Source organism: Synchiropus splendidus, chromosome 1 (assembly GCF_027744825.2).
Source record: "Synchiropus splendidus isolate RoL2022-P1 chromosome 1, RoL_Sspl_1.0, whole genome shotgun sequence".
Classification (NCBI taxonomy): Eukaryota; Metazoa; Chordata; class Actinopteri; order Syngnathiformes; family Callionymidae; genus Synchiropus; species Synchiropus splendidus.
Genome location: NC_071334.1, coordinates 18,799,217 through 18,818,294, shown reverse-complemented (window position 1 = coordinate 18,818,294; position 19,078 = coordinate 18,799,217). Strand labels below are relative to the sequence as shown.

General features: G+C 40.0%; 3 protein-coding genes across 4 annotated transcripts; 1 reads left to right on the top strand and 2 right to left on the bottom strand.

Annotated features, from left to right (window-relative positions):
* Positions 1 to 433: 433 nt before the first annotated feature.
* LOC128755780 (flavin-containing monooxygenase 5-like) lies at positions 434 to 4,535 on the bottom strand. Its single transcript, XM_053859816.1, has 9 exons — positions 4,404 to 4,535; positions 4,141 to 4,329; positions 3,899 to 4,064; positions 2,792 to 2,934; positions 2,501 to 2,697; positions 2,295 to 2,430; positions 1,532 to 1,751; positions 1,176 to 1,248; positions 434 to 833 (listed from the first exon to the last, which is right to left on the bottom strand). The coding sequence occupies exons 1-9, from the start codon at positions 4,533 to 4,535 to the stop codon at positions 434 to 436; spliced, it is 1,656 nt and encodes a 551-aa protein (XP_053715791.1).
* A 2,830-nt stretch (positions 4,536 to 7,365) lies between these two features.
* LOC128755713 (flavin-containing monooxygenase 5-like) lies at positions 7,366 to 12,567 on the bottom strand. Its single transcript, XM_053859686.1, has 10 exons — positions 12,032 to 12,567; positions 11,342 to 11,498; positions 11,079 to 11,267; positions 10,835 to 11,002; positions 9,730 to 9,912; positions 9,439 to 9,635; positions 9,233 to 9,368; positions 8,410 to 8,629; positions 8,054 to 8,126; positions 7,366 to 7,765 (listed from the first exon to the last, which is right to left on the bottom strand). Exons 2-10 carry the CDS (start codon positions 11,471 to 11,473, stop codon positions 7,366 to 7,368), a joined length of 1,698 nt encoding a protein of 565 aa, XP_053715661.1. The 5' UTR covers positions 11,474 to 11,498; positions 12,032 to 12,567.
* On the top strand, positions 10,538 to 18,838 carry mysm1 (Myb-like, SWIRM and MPN domains 1). Of its 2 annotated transcripts, XM_053882960.1 has the most exons (21): positions 10,538 to 11,387; positions 13,115 to 13,288; positions 13,457 to 13,532; positions 13,607 to 13,677; positions 14,298 to 14,369; positions 14,444 to 14,522; positions 14,594 to 14,692; positions 14,754 to 15,207; positions 15,332 to 15,539; positions 15,610 to 15,740; positions 15,904 to 16,007; positions 16,069 to 16,146; positions 16,435 to 16,514; positions 16,585 to 16,639; positions 16,736 to 16,786; positions 16,955 to 17,029; positions 17,109 to 17,297; positions 17,575 to 17,707; positions 17,785 to 17,890; positions 18,045 to 18,102; positions 18,181 to 18,838. In XM_053882960.1, the coding sequence occupies exons 2-21, from the start codon at positions 13,233 to 13,235 to the stop codon at positions 18,466 to 18,468; spliced, it is 2,463 nt and encodes an 820-aa protein (XP_053738935.1). In that variant the 5' UTR covers positions 10,538 to 11,387; positions 13,115 to 13,232; the 3' UTR covers positions 18,469 to 18,838. The 2 variants fall into 2 exon arrangements, with proteins under 2 accessions (XP_053738935.1, XP_053738942.1); XM_053882967.1 differs by lacking the exons at positions 10,538 to 11,387; positions 13,115 to 13,288; positions 13,457 to 13,532; positions 14,444 to 14,522 and having other exon boundaries at positions 13,606 to 13,677.
* Positions 18,839 to 19,078: the final 240 nt, after the last annotated feature.

Genomic DNA, 19,078 nt, shown 5'->3' with positions numbered 1-19,078 from the left:
TTATTCACAATATGTGACGTTCCGTACACAGTAAATCTTATTGAACGTACAGAATACAGTGGTGGAAAAATGTTTTCGGACACGCCCGAAATATTAATTTGATGGTTTATTCATTTATTCCAGAGATTTATTCCATTTTGAAACAAGTCGTCTGTTATTTGTTGACAATGCCAACAACGTTGAGAACTGGCACGTTGAAAGTGTCAAGAATTTGGTTTTGCTCTTTTTTCTTTTTTAAACGGATTTTAACCATTTGAGATGGTGTCAAAGTTTAAGGGTGTCAGTGCAGGGTGCAGGTTTTTTCCACCACTGTAAACTTCCAGTTCTCTGCATTTACCCACAAGGTTTCCTGGTCAAGCAAACATGAGACTGAGTGGATAACTTCAGAATGTTCTTTATTAAAACACTGTACCACATTGTTAAAAACAATATTTCACCACATTGCTTTAATATTTGGCAGATGTGAGAGCAAAGACATGCTTTTCTGTTTCTTGTAGACACAGCAGAGGAAAATCGCAGCTGCAAAAATCATTAACATTCTCGGCCTAGTTGAGCCGCCGTTGCTCTCTGGTTCTGACACTACTCTGGTTCTAAAGGGTTTTAGCACTCTGTCCCACTGAGTCAAGATGGCCTCTCGGGCTCCTGGCCACTGGCCAGGTCCAGTAAGACGGTACTGATAAGGGGTGCAGGGTCCGAGCAGAACTTGCAGAGCCAGTTTTGGGTCCCTCAGCAAGAGCCTTGGCACATTTGGCCTTGCTCCCACAAGCTCGGCCAGGGAGTCCAGATATGGGATGTACTCCACCTGGAGAGGGTTGCGCTCAGAGCAGGCAAATCTGTGAACAGTGGGAATCACTGAATATGTAACCAATGCTTAATACTTTACATTTGAACCGACAGGATCTGACGCAACAATGGCTGTAGGAAACTGATTCCATTTTTGCAATGGACATTAATATTTATTCTAAATATTACTGAAGCCTAATTATTAATTTTCTTTCATTCCCTTACTATCTATGCAGATGGTGGTGAAGTTGTGCTTCAGCATCATTTCCGTCTTTCAGGAGTTTGCGCTGTCTCTTTTTATTTAATGTATTATATCAACATAAATTGTTAAAAGATTTACTGCATGATTCTGAATTCAAAACAACTTGACAATTTCAGAACTATAGTCTTACTTCTGATGCATGGTGGCTGTATCCCTCTCGATCTCTTCCATCATGGCTTCCTTGGATGGTACAGTCGTTAATCCTGCACATGCGAACAAAATTTCAATTTCAATTGTAAAACGTTGAAACTATTTTTCATAATGTTTGTATAATGTATATTAAATGTATTGTACAACGTACTACTACTCTTCCATTTTGTTTAAATGGTCATCTTCAAATAAGATGAGTGCATGTTTTAGAATGAAAATACATATTTCAGTAAGCATAGAGCCTTGTTTCAGAACAAAACAAGTAGAACACTCTTTGTTCATATTATCCGAATTTGATTTGATGTTGTCTGTAATAATAATGGACAACATATCCACCTTTAAAAACTCTGGTGGCCCATCGAGCCTGCATCTCAGCCAGTGGGTTGATGGCTCCAAGACCGTGGATGAATCCCACCACGGCCAAGGTCGGTTTGGTCAGCGTTGGGTGAAAGACGTGTTTGTAGAGACACAGACGGTGACCACATTTAGCTTGGAGAGCTGACGGCAAGAAAGGGAAGCTGTAGTTGTAACCTGTGGCAAACACCACCACATCTACCTGGATAGAGAAGAGCATTTGAACATTAGTTCACTGTGAAACTGTTTTTTTGACCCATTTATTAGTAGCACATCTTAGCCCCTGTCAGTCAGATGGCCTTTTGCTGATGACCTAGCGCTTTGAAGTTTGAGTGAAGGTTTTTTTTCCATCTTGCCTGCTTCATTTTCACTTTGGCCTTGATAAAGACTACCACACACACACACACACACACACACTTCCTAGCTTAGTGAGGACCGCCAGACATGCTTTTCCCAGCCTCTCACTCCAAACATAACTATCTAAAAAAAAAAGTCAAAACTAAGCCTTTACTCTTAACCAAAGTAAAACCCTTTTACAATAACATAGCTATATTGTAGTTTTAACCTTCAAAGTGAGGACTGGCCAAAATGTCCTCACTCTGTTGATTAAAAACTCACAGGTTCTCAAAAAGATAGACGTACAAGAACACACCCACACGCATCATATATAAGGAGTGGAATTAACACACTTGTATTTTGATTTGGATTTTTCATGCAACTCATGCACTTGACTTGTGAAACTCACTTTATCCAAAATACTTCCATCATCAAAGACGACAGCGGAGCCACAGAAGCGCTTCACATTTGGCTTCACCTGAACACGGCCTGAAATAATTCGTGCTGGCAGCTCGTCATTCACGACAGGAATCTGGTCAAAGAAACTTCATGAAAGGAGTAGAGTCAAAAACTGGCCGTACCTTAGATGGAAAACTTAAATAGATGCTTGATTACCCATGTTTTGGTTTCAGTCCATAGAGACTGTGGTCTAATGTTTGGTTGAGCTTGTTCTCCACCATCTTTTCAACTTGAGATGGAAAAAGCCTCTTGATCATCATGTGCATGCGAGAGGTTCCAATCAAGTCAGCTGGTATACCGCCTGGTCCAACACGGCTGACCAGCCAGGCTCCACTCCGCGTACTCAGGTACACCTGAAAGATTTCACCTTCAACGGTTATGCATGGAAATGGGCAGTTTTTGAATGGCTCAGATTTAAACCAGGGAGACAACCACAAGTTCATTCACCTTCTCAGCCACCCGACTAATGTCCACAGCAATGTCACTTCCAGAGTTCCCGACACCGATCACCACCACCGTTTTCCCATCCAGACCCTTGGCATTGCAATATTCCCAACTGTGGAAATATTTTCCAGGAAACTCTGCAATACCTGAATTGAAAACATTAGTAATGAAATAGAGAGCTTGGAACTGTGAAGCCACGTTCAGGCGCGTCAACAAATGGATGCTGACTAAACAATTCTTCCTCAACATTTTTCTCATGTTTTTAAACTTGCATTCAAAATGTATTGGTTTCTTCTATGTTTTTTTTTTTCCAGTCTGTATTTTGGGTCAGTATTTAGATTTTTATATTCCATCACTAACTTGCAAGTATCGCTGCACTGCTTCCTCAATTCAGTGACTTATTATACATATTTAAGTATTAGATCATGCACTTTCAAAGGTCAAATTTGTATTCTGTTTTTTTTTGTGTACATCTTATCTGACATTCAGTTCATATCTTTTATCATTTTTAGAATCATCTATACTAATAAATTCACAAGTAGTTGGGCTTTTGTTATTTATATCAACAATGTTTAATATTTATTTTCAGGAAGGTGCCCGTTTTATTCCAACCATTCATTTTGGAACCAGGTTTCCCCACTGTGTCTTTGTTTGGATTAAATATATGATTATATCACAAATGTAAATGCTGAATCCTACTGCCGCTACACATCCTGTGATCATAATACAGGGGTTGGACAAAATAATGGAAACACCTTAAAACACCTTAAAAAAGCTTTAAGGTGTTTCCATTATTTTGTCCAACCCCTGTATATTATTATGGCTGTCAATAGATTTAAAAAAATGTCATCCTTTTGAGTTGCACAGCAAAGTTAATTTGTGATTAATATCAAAGTCACACTTTATTTTTCTAAATGTAACTTAAATGAAGATTTTATCATCACACCATTTTAATTTGTGATTAATCATGCATAACTCTGCTGTGGATCGATTACACAAGATTAAAAACCTAAATCTATTGACAGCCCAAATGATTTAATTCCTAAAATACACCATCCATTTTAAAGGTGAGTGTATGCGGTGTGTGTGTGAGAACATCAGACGTGACACCTGGGAAGTCCTGGAGAGGTAGATGGGGTTTTGTGTAGTGACCGGTGCAAACCATCACTGCATCAAACACTTGAATCCTCCTCTGACCATCTCTACTTTCAGTCTCAACCTCCCACTGTCCTTTCACAGCAAAACCCTGGACCTGCCTCACAGTGACGACAGTGGTCTGAAAAAAACAGCATCAGAGTGACCCAACTGTTGAATGGCTTCATTTGTCGATGTCAGGTTATTTATGCTCTCACCTCAAAGTTGATGTATTGCAGCAGTTTGAAGGCCTGAGCGTAAAGCTGCAGATACAGGAGAACCTCAGAGTGGAGCATGTGGTTTGGAAATTCAGCCGGAGGAGGGAAGTCACTGAATGAAGTTATCTCTTTGGAACTGTTGATGATCACAGATGGATAGATGTTTGCTCTACCCAGCTCTGGGGTCTCCTGAAGAAAAGCAGATGTGAAACACAAGCTGAGACCACCAAAACAAAAACTGTGGACAAAGCTTCATTCCGCACCTTAAATCTCCACAACCCTCCGATGGCTTGGCTGCTTTCAAAGCAGGTCGGCTCCAAACCTTCATCCAAACAGGCTTTAATGCTGGTCAGACCTGAAGGCCCTGCTCCGATCACTGCCACCCTCTGGACCATGGTTGCACTGGTGCTAAATCAAGGTCTACAACAACCATAGCAGACGATGAGCTTCTGGTGAATAAACATGATGTGGCAGTGTCATCTACCAAGAGATTATGATACATTGAGGACACTCGCATTCTCTAATGTACACTGATCAACTGAAGTTCTTTCAAAAATAAACCAGCTGAACATGGTGAAACTGTGATGTTCCCCAACAATAGTTCTGTCAAAAATGAATGGGCTTCTTGTTTCACCACATTTTGTCCAAAATCTCTGGAATACTTCAAGAAAGATACGCCTCACAAGCTTTTCACTAGTTAAACCACTCAATTTTAGATTGGATCAACATGGGGAAAAATCAGTCAGCACTGCCATTCAAATAGTTGACTTTCACCAAGAAATGGTGAAACACATATGCACACATATATGCACACATGTATTTTTAAAAAAATGCATGGACAGCGGTTAGTGCTAGAGCCTCACAGCCAGATGGACATTGTTCTATTCACTTTGGAAGCAACTCTGGAGCAAACCTAGTTTAGTTGTGTACATTCCCCTGGACCTCATGAAGAAGAAAATGAAGAAAAGAAAGAAATGAGTTTAAAGAAGACTCCTTACCTGTGATCACCTCTGCTGACTCACATCTGGTCTCCAGAGAGCATGGAAAATTGAGCCAAGCCGATTTTATCTACAGACACTCAGTTGTGTTTCTGAGAGGACAAAGACCCTGGCTGAGTTGATGATCTCTTCAGAGGATGTCGACACCTCCCTCAGGATTTAATCAGAGATAGAAGGCTCTCTGAGTTCAGGGATGGGGAAATGACATGAGCCACTCAGTTGATTTTAGCCTGATCTCTTCAGTCCAAGTTAGCAAGACTAACCATAGTGTTAGTGTTGCTAAATAAATAGAAGTGATGTACAGTACTCAAACATAAACTCTCTCAAATATGCCTATAGCACAACAAGAAAGTTACACATACACAGAAGCATGTGGGAGTTAAATATTAAAACCAGTGGGAGAATCTGCACGAAGTGGAACCCAATTGCGTGGGGTTTGTGGAGCACAGAGAGTCTGATATGGAAATAAACAGTTTGATGAAGTATGTAAGAAATAGACATAATTGAGAACATCAGTGGTCCAGGAGAAGAACACACTGACCGAATCAAAGAATAGAATCTGAAAACTGAGACAAACAGGAGGATCATGAACATGTATGAAAGAGAAAGAAAAAAACACTATGGTCAACACTCCCTTGAAAACAGGATGCAAAATACACAAATTATCAAAGACAGTTCAATATATAAATAGATCAGTTTATAGCTTATGTTGTAGAACATAAAATAGAAAATAAAGAATGAGAGCAAAAGGAACATGCATGTGATTGGCCAAGTCACACACAGCTGAACAAAGTGAACAAATGGGTGGCAGTCAGAACTACAGTGCACAGCTATAATCCACAAAAGTTCAAGCATCAAGCAAACTTTTCCCAGATCGGAAGGGTAACAAATAAGAACCAGATACCAGCAGAGGAGCCTTAACATGCACTCGACAGCTTTTTATAATAGATATATATATGTTGCATTTATAAGGGTAACTTAGCAAACAAGGCCTCCTATTTAAATAATGCATGTCCTTTCAAACTTATTGTTCAACCAAACTCACGTGATCATACAAAAGTCCTGTTTTTTTTTTTTTTAGAAATGTCAGTTAGAAAGAGAATGATCTTCTCTTTGGGATTGGGCCACCAGGGGACGCTGTGGCCATGGGCATCTGACATCACTTCCGCTCTTTGCTGTGTTTACGTCTGTCCAACAACATGTTGATGTTGACATCGAAGGAGACGAGTTTGATGACAATATCGGGTAATAGAAGTCTCTTGTGTCAATCGATGTTGATTATAAATGCTCCATAATCCTCTGTCCTGTTGTATCCGCAACTTTGTATGCTGCTATGCGTCGGAAACCAAGTGTTTGTTGTGGCGTTTGTGTCTTGGCTCGGTTGCGCTTAAAAATGCCATCTCTCTCTGTCAGGGAACTTGGTGCTGCAGAGAGTTTAATGCAGGAGCAGTTCTTACAGTCTACATGGAAAAACAGCCCCGGAATACTGGTCAGTACTGAGAATGCCCCGCAGTACAATATGCAGTAATGGGTCTTCATTTGTGTACTTGTGTTTGTGTGCAGCCCTGGGAGCTGGATAGTTCCATCAGCGCTGAGAACCGCGAAGTGATTGAGAAGATGTTGCTGGAAGAACAGTATCCTTCATTCTCAATTGTTTGATCATTTTCAATTCAGTAAAATTGAGGACCCATCGGCGATTTCTCCGTGTAGCCGAATAGCAATACTGTAATAATAATTATTATTTTATAATAAATACTTTTCCAAGATTCGTGTAAGTTCCGTACACAGTAAATCTTATTGAACGTACAGAATACAGTGGTGGAAAAATGTTTTCGGACACACCCGAAATATTAATTTGATGCTTTATTCATTTATTCCATTTTGAAACAAGTCGTCTGTTATTTGTTGACAATGCCAACAACGTTGAGAACTGGCACGTTGAAAGTGTCAAGAATTTGGTTTTGCTCTTTTTTCTTGTAAACAAAAAAATATAATTTGTATTTGTGTCTGTATAATGCGGGCACATTTTTAAACGGATTTTAACCATTTGAGATGGTGTCAAAGTTTAAGGGTGTCAGTGCAGGGTGCAAGTTTTTTCCACCACTGTAAACTTCCAGTTCTCTGCATTTACCCACAAGGTTTCCTGGTCAAGCAAACATGAGACTGAGTGGATAACTTCAGAATGTTCTTTATTAAAACACTGTACCACATTGTTAAAAACAATATTTCACCACATTGCTTTAATATTTGGCAGATGTGAGAGCAAAGACATGCTTTTCTGTTTCTTGTAGACACAGCAGAGGAAAATCGCAGCTGCAAAAATCATTAACATTCTCGGCCTAGTTGAGCCGCCGTTGCTCTCTGGTTCTGACACTACTCTGGTTCTAAAGGGTTTTAGCACTCGGTCCCACTGAGTCAAGATGGCCTCTCGGGCTCCTGGCCACTGGCCAGGTCCAGTAAGACGGTACTGATAAGGGGTGCAGGGTCCGAGCAGAACTTGCAGAGCCAGTTTTGGGTCCCTCAGCAAGAGCCTTAGCACATTTGGCCTTGCTCCCACAAGCTCGGCCAGGGAGTCCAGATATGGGATGTACTCCACCTGGAGGGGGTTGCGCTCAGAGCAGGCAAATCTGTGAACAGTGGGAATCACTGAATATGTAACCAATGCTTAATACTTTACATTTGAACCGACAGGATCTGACGCAACAATGGCTGTAGGAAACTGATTCCATTTTTCTTTCATTCCCTTACTATCTATGCAGATGGTGGTGAAGTTGTGCTTCAGCATCATTTCCGTCTTTCATGAGTTTGCGCTGTCTCTTTTTATTTAATGTATTATATCAACATAAATTGTTAAAAGATTTACTGCACGATTCTGAATTCAAAACAACTTGACAATTTCAGAACTATAGTCTTACTTCTGATGCATGGTGGCTGTATCCCTCTCGATCTCTTCCATCATGGCTTCCTTGGATGGTACAGTCGTTAATCCTGCACATGCGAACAAAATTTCAATTTCAATTGTAAAACGTTGAAACTATTTTTCATAATGTTTGTATAATGTATATTAAATGTATTGTACAACGTACTACTACTCTTCCATTTTGTTTAAATGATCATCTTCAAATAAGATGAGTGCATGTTTTAGAATGAAAATACATATTTCAGTAAGCATAGAGCCTTGTTTCAGAACAAAACAAGTAGAACACTCTTTGTTCATATTATCCAAATTTGATTTGATGTTGTCTGTAATAATAATGGACAACATATCCACCTTTAAAAACTCTGGTGGCCCATCGAGCCTGCATCTCAGCCAGTGGGTTGATGGCTCCAAGACCGTGGATGAATCCCACCACGGCCAAGGTCGGTTTGGTCAGCGTTGGGTGAAAGACGTGTTTGTAGAGACACAGACGGTGACCACATTTAGCTTGGAGAGCTGACGGCAAGAAAGGGAAGCTGTAGTTGTAACCTGTGGCAAACACCACCACATCTACCTGGATAGAGAAGAGCATTTGAACATTAGTTCACTGTGAAACTGTTTTTTTGACCCATTTATTAGTAGCACATCTTAGCCCCTGTCAAACAGATGGCCTTTTGCTGATGACCTAGCGCTTTGAAGTTTGAGTGAAGGTTTTTTTTCCATCTTGCCTGCTTCATTTTCACTTTGGCCTTGATAAAGACTACCACACACACACACACACACACACACACACACACACACACACACACACACACACACACACACACACACACACACACACACACACACTTCCTAGCTTAGTGAGGACCGCCAGACATGCTTTTCCCAGCCTCTCACTCCAAACATAACTATCTAAAAAAAAAAGTCAAAACTAAGCCTTTACTCTTAACCAAAGTAAAACCCTTTTACAATAACATAGCTATATTGTAGTTTTAACCTTCAAAGTGAGGACTGGCCAAAATGTCCTCACTCTGTTGATTAAAAACTCACAGGTTCTCAAAAAGATAGACGTACAAGAACACACCCACACGCATCATATATAAGGAGTGAAAATAACACACTTGTATTTTGATTTTGATTTTTCATGCAACTCATGCACTTGACTTGTGAAACTCACTTTATCCAAAATACTTCCATCATCAAAGACGACAGCGGAGCCACAGAAGCGCTTCACATTTGGCTTCACCTGAACACGGCCTGAAATAATTCGTGCTGGCAGCTCGTCATTCACGACAGGAATCTGGTCAAAGAAACTTAATGAAAGGAGTAGAGTCAAAAACTGGCCGTACCTTAGATGGAAAACTTAAATAGATGCTTGATTACCCATGTTTTGGTTTCAGTCCATAGAGACTGTGGTCTAATGTTTGGTTGAGCTTGTTCTCCACCATCTTTTCAACTTGAGATGGAAAAAGCCTCTTGATCATCATGTGCATGCGAGAGGTTCCAATCAAGTCAGCTGGTATACCGCCTGGTCCAACACGGCTGACCAGCCAGGCTCCACTCCGCGTACTCAGGTACACCTGAAAGATTTCACCTTCAACGGTTATGCATGGAAATGGGCAGTTTTTGAATGGCTCAGATTTAAACCAGGGAGACAACCACAAGTTCATTCACCTTCTCAGCCACCCGACTAATGTCCACAGCAATGTCACTTCCAGAGTTCCCGACACCGATCACCACCACCGTTTTCCCATCCAGACCCTTAGCATTGCAATATTCCCAACTGTGGAAATATTTTCCAGGAAACTCTGCAATACCTGAATTGAAAACATTAGTAATGAAATAGAGAGCTTGGAACTGTGAAGCCACGTTCAGGCGCGTCAACAAATGGATGCTGACTAAACAATTCTTCCTCAACATTTTTCTCATGTTTTTAAACTTGCATTCAAAATGTATTGGTTTCTTCTATGTTTTTTTTTTCCAGTCTGTATTTTGGGTCAGTATTTAGATTTTTATATTCCATCACTAACTTGCAAGTATCGCTGCACTGCTTCCTCAATTCAGTGACTTATTATACATATTTAAGTATTAGATCATGCACTTTCAAAGGTCAAATTTGTATTCTGTTTTTTTTTTGTGTACATCTTATCTGACATTCAGTTCATATCTTTTATCATTTTTAGAATCATCTATACTAATAAATTCACAAGTAGTTGGGCTTTTGTTATTTATATCAACAATGTTTAATATTTATTTTCAGGAAGGTGCCCGTTTTATTCCAACCATTCATTTTGGAACCAGGTTTCCCCACTGTGTCTTTGTTTGGATTAAATATATGATTATATCACAAATGTAAATGCTGAATCCTACTGCCGCTACACATCCTGTGATCATAATACAGGGGTTGGACAAAATAATGGAAACACCTTAAAACACCTTAAAAAAGCTTTAAGGTGTTTCCATTATTTTGTCCAACCCCTGTATATTATTATGGCTGTCAATAGATTTAAAAAAATGTCATCCTTTTGAGTTGCACAGCAAAGTTAATTTGTGATTAATATCAAAGTCACACTTTATTTTTCTAAATATAACTTAAATGAAGATTTTATCATCACACCATTTTAATTTGTGATTAATCATGCATAACTCTGCTGTGGATCGATTACACAAGATTAAAAACCTAAATCTATTGACAGCCCAAATGATTTAATTCCTAAAATACACCATCCATTTTAAAGGTGAGTGTATGCGGTGTGTGTGTGAGAACATCAGACGTGACACCTGGGAAGTCCTGGAGAGGTAGATGGGGTTTTGTGTAGTGACCGGTGCAAACCATCACTGCATCAAACACTTGAATCCTCCTCTGACCATCTCTACTTTCAGTCTCAACCTCCCACTGTCCTTTCACAGCAAAACCCTGGACCTGCCTCACAGTGACGACAGTGGTCTGAAAAAAACAGCATCAGAGTGACCCAACTGTTGAATGGCTTCATTTGTCGATGTCAGGTTATTTATGCTCTCACCTCAAAGTTGATGTATTGCAGCAGTTTGAAGGCCTGAGCGTAAAGCTGCAGATACAGGAGAACCTCAGAGTGGAGCATGTGGTTTGGAAATTCAGCCGGAGGAGGGAAGTCACTGAATGAAGTTATCTCTTTGGAACTGTTGATGATCACAGATGGATAGATGTTTGCTCTACCCAGCTCTGGGGTCTCCTGAAGAAAAGCGGATGTGAAACACAAGCTGAAACCACCAAAACAAAAACTGTGGACAAAGCTTCATTCCGCACCTTAAATCTCCACAACCCTCCGATGGCTTGGCTGCTTTCAAAGCAGGTTGGCTCCAAACCTTCATCCAAACAGGCTTTAATGCTGGTCAGACCTGAAGGCCCTGCTCCGATCACTGCCACCCTCTGGACCATGGTTGCACTGGTGCTAAATCAAGGTCTACAACAACCATAGCAGACGATGAGCTTCTGGTGAATAAACATGATGTGGCAGTGTCATCTACCAAGAGATTATGATACATTGAGGACACTCGCATTCTCTAATGTACACTGATCAACTGAAGTTCTTTCAAAAATAAACCAGCTGAAAATGGTGAAACTGTGACGTTGCCCAACAATAGTTCTGTCAAAAATGAATGGGCTTCTTGTTTCACCACATTTTGTCCAAAATCTCTGGAATACTTCAAGAAAAATACGCCTCACAAGCTTTTCACTAGTTAAACCACTCAATTTTAGATTGGATCAACATGGGGAAAAATCAGTCAGCACTGCCATTCAAATAGTTGACTTTCACCAAGAAATGGTGAAACACATATGCACACATGTATTTAAAATGTTCTATTCACTTTGGAAGCAACTCTGGAGCAAACCTAGTTTAGTTGTGTACGTTCCCCTGGACCTCATGAAGAAGAAAATGAAGAAAAGAAAGAAATGAGTTTAAAGAATTCATCTTTGACTCATAAGACTCCTTACCTTTGCTGTGATCACCTCTGCTGACTCACATCTGGTCTCCAGAGAGCATGGAAAATTGAGCCAAGCCGATTTTATCTACAGACACTCAGTTGTGTTTCTGAGAGGACAAAGACCCTGGCTGAGTTGATGATCTCTTCAGAGGATGTCGACACCTCCCTCAGGATTTAATCAGAGATAGAAGGCTCTCTGAGTTCAGGGATGGGGAAATGACATGAGCCACTCAGTTGATTTTAGCCTGATCTCTTCAGTCCAAGTTAGCAAGACTAACCATAGTGTTAGTGTTGCTAAATAAATAGAAGTGATGTACAGTACTCAAACATAAACTCTCTCAAATATGCCTATAGCACAACAAGAAAGTTACACATACACAGAAGCATGTGGGAGTTAAATATTAAAACCAGTGGGAGAATCTGCACAAAGTGGAACCCAATTGCGTGGGGTTTGTGGAGCACAGAGAGTCTGATATGGAAATAAACAGTTTGATGAAGTATGTAAGAAATAGACATAATTGAGAACATCAGTGGTCCAGGAGAAGAACACACTGACCGAATCAAAGAATAGAATCTGAAAACTGAGACAAACAGGAGGATCATGAACATGTATGAAAGAGAAAGAAAAAAACACTATGGTCAACACTCCCTTGAAAACAGGATGCAAAGTACACAAATGATCAAAGACAGTTCAATATATAAATAGATCAGTTTATAGCTTATGTTGTAGAACATAAAATAGAAAATAAAGAATGAGAGCAAAAGGAACATGCATGTGATTGGCCAAGTCACACACAGCTGAACAAAGTGAACAAATGCGTGGCAGTCAGAACTATAGTGCACAGCTATAATCCGCAAAAGTTCAAGCATCAAGCAAACTTTTCCCAGATCGGAAGGGTAACAAATGAGAACCAGATACCAGCAGAGGAGCCTTAACATGCACTCGACAGCTTTTTATAATAGATATGTATATATTGCATTTATAAGGGTAACTTAGCAAACAAGGCCTCCTATTTAAATAATGCATGTCCATGTCAAACCTTTTATTCAACCAAACTCACGTGATCATACAAAAGTCCTGTATTTTTTTTAGAAACGTCAGTTAGAAAGAGAATGATCTTCTCTTTGGGATTGGGCCACCAGGGGACGCTGTGGCCATGGGCGTCTGACATCACTTCCGCTCTTTGCTGTGTTTACGTCTGTCCGACAACATGGAGGACGAGCTTGATGTTGACATCGAAGGAGACGAGTTTGATAACAATATCGGGTAATAGAAGTCTCTTGTCTCAATCGATGTTGATTATAAATGCTCCATAATCCTCTGTCCTGTTGTATCCGCAACTTTGTATGCTGCTATGCGTCGGAAACCAAGTGTTTGTTGCGGCGTTTGTGTCTTGGCTCGGTTGCGCTTAAAAATGCCATCTCTCTCTGTCAGGGAACTTGGTGCTGCAGAGGGTTTAATGCAGGAGCAGTTCTTACAGTCTACATGGAAAAACAGCCCCGGAATACTGGTCAGTACTGAGAATGCCCCGCAGTACAATATGCAGTAATGGGTCTTCATTTGTGTACTTGTGTTTGTGTGCAGCCCTGGGAGCTGGATAGTTCCATCAGCGCTGAGAACCGCGAAGTGATTGAGAAGATGTTGCTGGAAGAACAGTATCCTTCATTCTCAATTGTTTGATCATTTTCAATTCAGTAGCACCAGCTACACATCAAATAGTTGAATCGTGACTCAATATCGACAAGTTTGTACAGTTTGCTCAAACTTTGTACTTGGGAAAGGGTTGTGTGTGTGTTGGTCATTTGATGAACTTGTTTATTGTCAGAACATAAAAGGCGATATTGTTTTGGTTGGTTTGAAGTCGCCTTCGTATGGTTACAAGACTTCCTGACCACAACTGATGCCCACAAGCGCCACACGTCAATAGTATGTCAGGCAGCAGCCATTAATATTCTGTCTATTGTGGGGTTTGCCGACTTTTGATGTTTTCTATTTGTAGTTTCAGTTCCTTTGCCAGTATTTTAGTTTAGGATTTAAGTTTAGAATTCTTAAATGATGCTAGAATTGAGTAAACTGGCCTTTTTCTTTTTTTTCCACAAGATTTGTGAGAGATCATTTTTAAAATGTGGAAGCCTCCTTATTTTGCTACATGTTTGTATGAATTTTTGTCTAATGTGCATCATTTTCCTGCATGTCCATTGTGTATTTATTTAGTTATTCTGTTATTTATTTCTGTCTGTATGTAATATAATCTAAACCTAACTTACATAACCAGATATTATCTAACTGGCAAGGAGATTCCCAAGCATGTTTGGAACAATGTTGGTAACAAGACCAAAGTAAAGAGGTGAGTTTGGGTGGATTCGACTTGAACCAAAGACATGCATCCATTCATTGTCTCCTCATCTACTCAATGATCAGATCTCAAACAAAGACCTCTGCCTCAAATTCGTCTTTTCGGTGGTCTAAACAAGAGAAGGAGTTATTTGAAGTGGGCCTGGTATGCTTGAATTGTTACTACAGTTTTTAAGTATTCCAACTCAAAAAATAACCTTGCTATTCAATTTTCAGACAAAATTTGGCAGGAGATGGACTAAGATTGCCAAGATGGTGGGCACGCGCACTGTTTTCCAAGTCAAGAATTATGCAAGACAGTACTTTAAACACAAGGTAAACATCAACTGCCCCATAATATAATTTAAGACTCAGACACATACTTTTTTTTCTGCAGGCAAAAGATGAACCAACAGTGGCAGCTGTATCTAGTGGCCCTGCAGTGAACAAGAAAAGTTCTACTTCTAGTCAGTCTTCTGTATTAACCAATGCGGTGCGCATAGAAAGGCTCTCTGGAGATGAAGATGAAGAAGTGGATATTACTGATGACATCACTGATGATGATGAGGAGATTAAAGAACCGGTTGAAATTAAACGTGAGCAGAGTCAATCCGATCTGCAGAGTGACTACAAAACAAATGCAATCAGTGGTGATCAAGTGGATGGTATACACACCAGTGGTTCAGCTGTCAAACCCAAAGATTCTCTTCTAGTCTTAAATGGGCCTGATGTGGCTGATTCTGACAGGAAAGATCCAACTGCTCTTGAACTGTCAGAGAAAACGGACACTAATTCTGAAGTACGGACTCCACTGTGTGAGCCCTCACTGTTGTTGTCGTGCCAAGAAGACGGTAAGAGACACACAATAAATTTGATTCTGATTCTGATTCTGATTCTGACAAGTCTGTGGTTTTAAATGGTCCCGCTTCATTCTCTCAATCTAAATGATTTATCTATTTCGTATTTTAATTTCAGAAACAGACACCCCAGGTGAAGACAGAGAAACAGAAGAGGAAGAGGGAGAGGATGAAGAGGACCTGAAAATCCCTGAGCAGGAAATTGAGTTGGATTTGGAAACTGTCACTGATGATGAAAAGCAAGCCATCCCAGAGTTCTTTGAGGGCCGACCGTCAAAAACTCCAGAGAGATACCTTAAGATAAGAAACTACATTGTTGATCAATGGTAAAACATCTTTTTACTCTTAAGTTTGATGTGACCTCGAAGTTGAGCCGTTGTTCAATTTGAATCGCAGGCTTAGGAGCAAACCAAAGTACCTGAACAAGACCTCAGTCCGACCAGGATTAAAAAACTGTGGTGATGTCAACTGCATTGGGAGAATACACACATACTTGGAACTCATTGGAGCCATCAACTTCAACTGTGGTAATTAAAGTGTTTGGACTCGCTGATTAGTTTCTGATGTATTACTGACATGTTATTGAGTTTATGCCTTACTATTCTATTCTGATTCTAACTTATGTTATCAATTGAAATAGTTTTAGTTTATTGGTGGGTGTATGAATATCTTTAATGTGGTTTGATATAGAACAAGCAGTGTACAATCGACCAAAGGTGGTGGATCGCTACAAGCACAAGGAAAGTAAAGATGTGCTTGAAGCCTATCAGCTGGCCCAGAGGTTGCAGAGCATGGTGAGTTAAATCTTCACAGTCAATTGACCACTAACCTGTGGAGCTTCTATGTTAATTGTAGCGTACCAGGAAGCGCCGCGTACGGGACACGTTGGGAAATTGGTGTGATGCCAAAGACTTGGAGGGGCAGACCTATGAGGTGCGTAAACCTAAGCTCACTTACATGTAGGTACTTTCCTCGTGTACAAAATGACTTTTTTCTTTTTTATGTTACCTCCCGGCTCACATAGAGTGAGGTTGATCAGGCCAAAACTAGTAGAATTTGTTTAATTTTCTGAAACTTACCATACTGCTCTATAAATTCCACTAAAAAGAAAGCAAAAAAAAAACTCAACTCACTCGAGATTGACTGACTTGAACTGACTCAGTTGGTTTTATGACTTGGTGGGTTTTCTGCAGCTTTTAATCGAAACTCTTTGTTGAGCAGCATCTGAGTGCCGAGGAACTGGCTCTGCAGAGAGAGAAGTTGAAGAAAGTCAAACTCTGCAAGGCATCCAGGCAACTTGGGTGGGTCCGACAGCTGGAGATAGTTAGTGTCCAACTTGTGGAACTGTATTCATTCTCCTCCCTCTCTCAGATCTGTGGACCCCTTTCAGCTGATACCCTGCAGGTCTTTTGGTGAGGAAGTTCAGGTGAGTACGTCCTGTATCCACCATTTGCTGTTCTGACAGCCAACTGTGATCGTGTGCGTTGGTGCTAACTAAGAATGATTCATGGTCCATTTCCAGGAGCCATTCCAAGTCATCGTCTGCGCTGAAACTCTGCTCATCATGGACATGGTAAAATAAGCCTCACGTTTGTGATGATTGTTCATTGATTCTTGAAACTTTCTGCGACAGTTTTGTGTGATGGGAAAAAAATAAACAATATAAAAATCAAACCATAAACAAAGAATGGATAATATATAGATCAATAGATATGATTTTTTTGGCGTATGTGACACACAGCATGCACATGTGTCGCGAGGGGAAGTCATCGGTCTACTTGGAGGAACATTTTATGAGAAGGAGAGGATATTAAAGGTGAGAATAGTTAGGAGTTTCTAAGTGATCAGTAAAAACGGTTTGATTTTAACTCAAATTATTTTGATATTGTCTGCAGATAAGCGTGGCTGAGCCTTGTAACAGTGTGAGTACAGGTTTGCAGTGTGAAATGGACCCGGTGTCTCAGACACAGGCCTGTGAAGTGCTGACTTCCCTGGGCTTCAGTGTGGTGGGCTGGTACCACTCACACCCCACATTCAATCCCAACCCTTCTGTGCGGGACATTCACACACAGGACCAGTTTCAGGTAAAATGAGCAGCCACTAGTGTCAATATTTTTTAAATAATGTTTTGGCATTTTTATTCCCTCTGTTCTTTTACCTTCAAAATGCTTGCAACGTTATGTGTTATTTCATCATTTTGTATGTTGACATGATGGAAAAGCATGAGCATCTACATTACAGTAATGAAGCACGCAAAAGTAAACTCGGCCTCAAATATGAAATGCAAATGTCACCTTTTCAGTTATGTTATTTGGGTTCTGGTTACCTGTTAGGTTGATAAATTGTACTTCTGTGTTTCAGAGTTACTTTTCTCGTGGTGGAGCTCCATTTATTGGAATGATTGTTAGTCCGTACGACCCCTCAAACCCTTCGCCTCATTCCCAAACCACTTGTTTGTTGGTCAAAGAAAGCCAGACGCCATCCAGCTTACAGAGTATATACGATACCAAGAGATACACATCTATGGTTTTTTGGCAAATTTTTCACTTTAAACTAATGCTTTTGTTTCAGAGCTGCCGTACAAATTTGATTTCTTACCATCACAAGACATTCCAAACTGGGACCAGACATTGCGCAGAGCCACATGGATCATCCAGAAATACTCTCAAGCATCTGGGTGCGTTGCAAGACACAAGTCTTATTTTATGGTTTGATCCTGACCCTTTGCTACCAGTTTTATATTGAAACATGTCGATGAACAAAAGTCTTCTGTAATTTGAAGATCTGTATTATCACCATATAGTTGATATTTCTGTTTCTCCTCTCATTAGAAGTGTGCAAATGAACCGAATGTTCCGGAGGGAGAGCCATCTTACCTGTTTGGAAAAGGTCACTTTCGATACATTTCAAGACACATAATATCTATTTCAACTATGGTGCTGACTTTATCTTGAATGACTCTTCTAGATGCTCTCCTCTTTGGCCCGGTACCTGGAGCCCCTGCCAGATGAAGAGGGAGAGATTTTCCTCACCCAGATCCACTCTCTCTTCTTGTCCGACTTTGTCTCCAAACAGCATTCATCAGACTTGGGCGAGAGTGAACCTGTCAACGCCTCCCCCAGATCTTTAGACTTGTGTACGGGAGACGACTCGGTGGAGGACTCTGGGGAAACATCAGATAGAGTAGAAAGTGAGGGCAACACAGTTCTTCATATGGGTTCTGTGTTGACCTGTGAGCATGATTATTTACTCTAGATACTGACCTCCCTTGTGCAAAATTTAAAATCTCATTAGTTTTCTTTTTTGTTTTGATTTTAATTGTTTTTTATTTTTTTACCATTTACTTATTTTAGATTTCACTGAACATCAATAATGTATTTATATCCCCCCTCTTTAAAAACTTCCATTTAATTTTTATTGAGTGTTTAATGCAGTTTTTATCTTATTTTTTAAAGGTATTTAACATGTCTCAATGTTTTTGTTACATTTTTTCCAAGTATTGCAGATCATCTGGAATTCATAGATGCGTTTTTAGCACCCACTGCAAATTAATGCTGTGATTTATAAGATAATGTACATCATTCATCATCATCATTTAAGCTGAAATAAAGCTATTTATCCATGATTCATTCATTTCATTGAAGGGGAAAGAAACGAGAGTGTATAATCTTATTACTGTACACTGGTACATGGCTCTTACTTATATTGCGCCTTCCATCAACAGCAACAATTAAATATGTTAAGAATAAAAATAAAATACCATAAAAAATTAAACTAGATATAATGTAATTGAAAATGCGTTTTAATGTTTATGAACGCACATGCAGCACTAAGGCGGAACCTTTGAGCCCTACGGTGTTTCAGC

Excerpts from the sequence above, each read along its gene's own strand:
- LOC128755780 (XM_053859816.1), bottom strand. The coding sequence starts at position 4,535 with ATGGTCCAGAGGGTGGCAGTGATCGGAGCAGGGCCTTCAGGTCTGACC. Across the intron at positions 1,752-2,294 it reads ATGGAAGTATTTTGGATAAA|GTAGATGTGGTGGTGTTTGC; the intron begins GTGAGTTTCACA and ends TTCTCTATCCAG. Across the intron at positions 834-1,175 it reads ACAGCCACCATGCATCAGAA|ATTTGCCTGCTCTGAGCGCA; the intron begins GTAAGACTATAG and ends CACTGTTCACAG.
- LOC128755713 (XM_053859686.1), bottom strand. The coding sequence starts at position 11,473 with ATGGTCCAGAGGGTGGCAGTGATCGGAGCAGGGCCTTCAGGTCTGACC. Across the intron at positions 11,003-11,078 it reads TGCAATACATCAACTTTGAG|ACCACTGTCGTCACTGTGAG; the intron begins GTGAGAGCATAA and ends TGTTTTTTTCAG. Across the intron at positions 9,636-9,729 it reads TTAGTCGGGTGGCTGAGAAG|GTGTACCTGAGTACGCGGAG; the intron begins GTGAATGAACTT and ends GAAATCTTTCAG.
- mysm1 (XM_053882960.1), top strand. The coding sequence starts at position 13,233 with ATGGAGGACGAGCTTGATGTTGACATCGAAGGAGACGAGTTTGATAAC. Across the intron at positions 13,289-13,456 it reads GAGTTTGATAACAATATCGG|GGAACTTGGTGCTGCAGAGG; the intron begins GTAATAGAAGTC and ends TCTCTCTGTCAG. Across the intron at positions 16,640-16,735 it reads CTTTTGGTGAGGAAGTTCAG|GAGCCATTCCAAGTCATCGT; the intron begins GTGAGTACGTCC and ends GTCCATTTCCAG.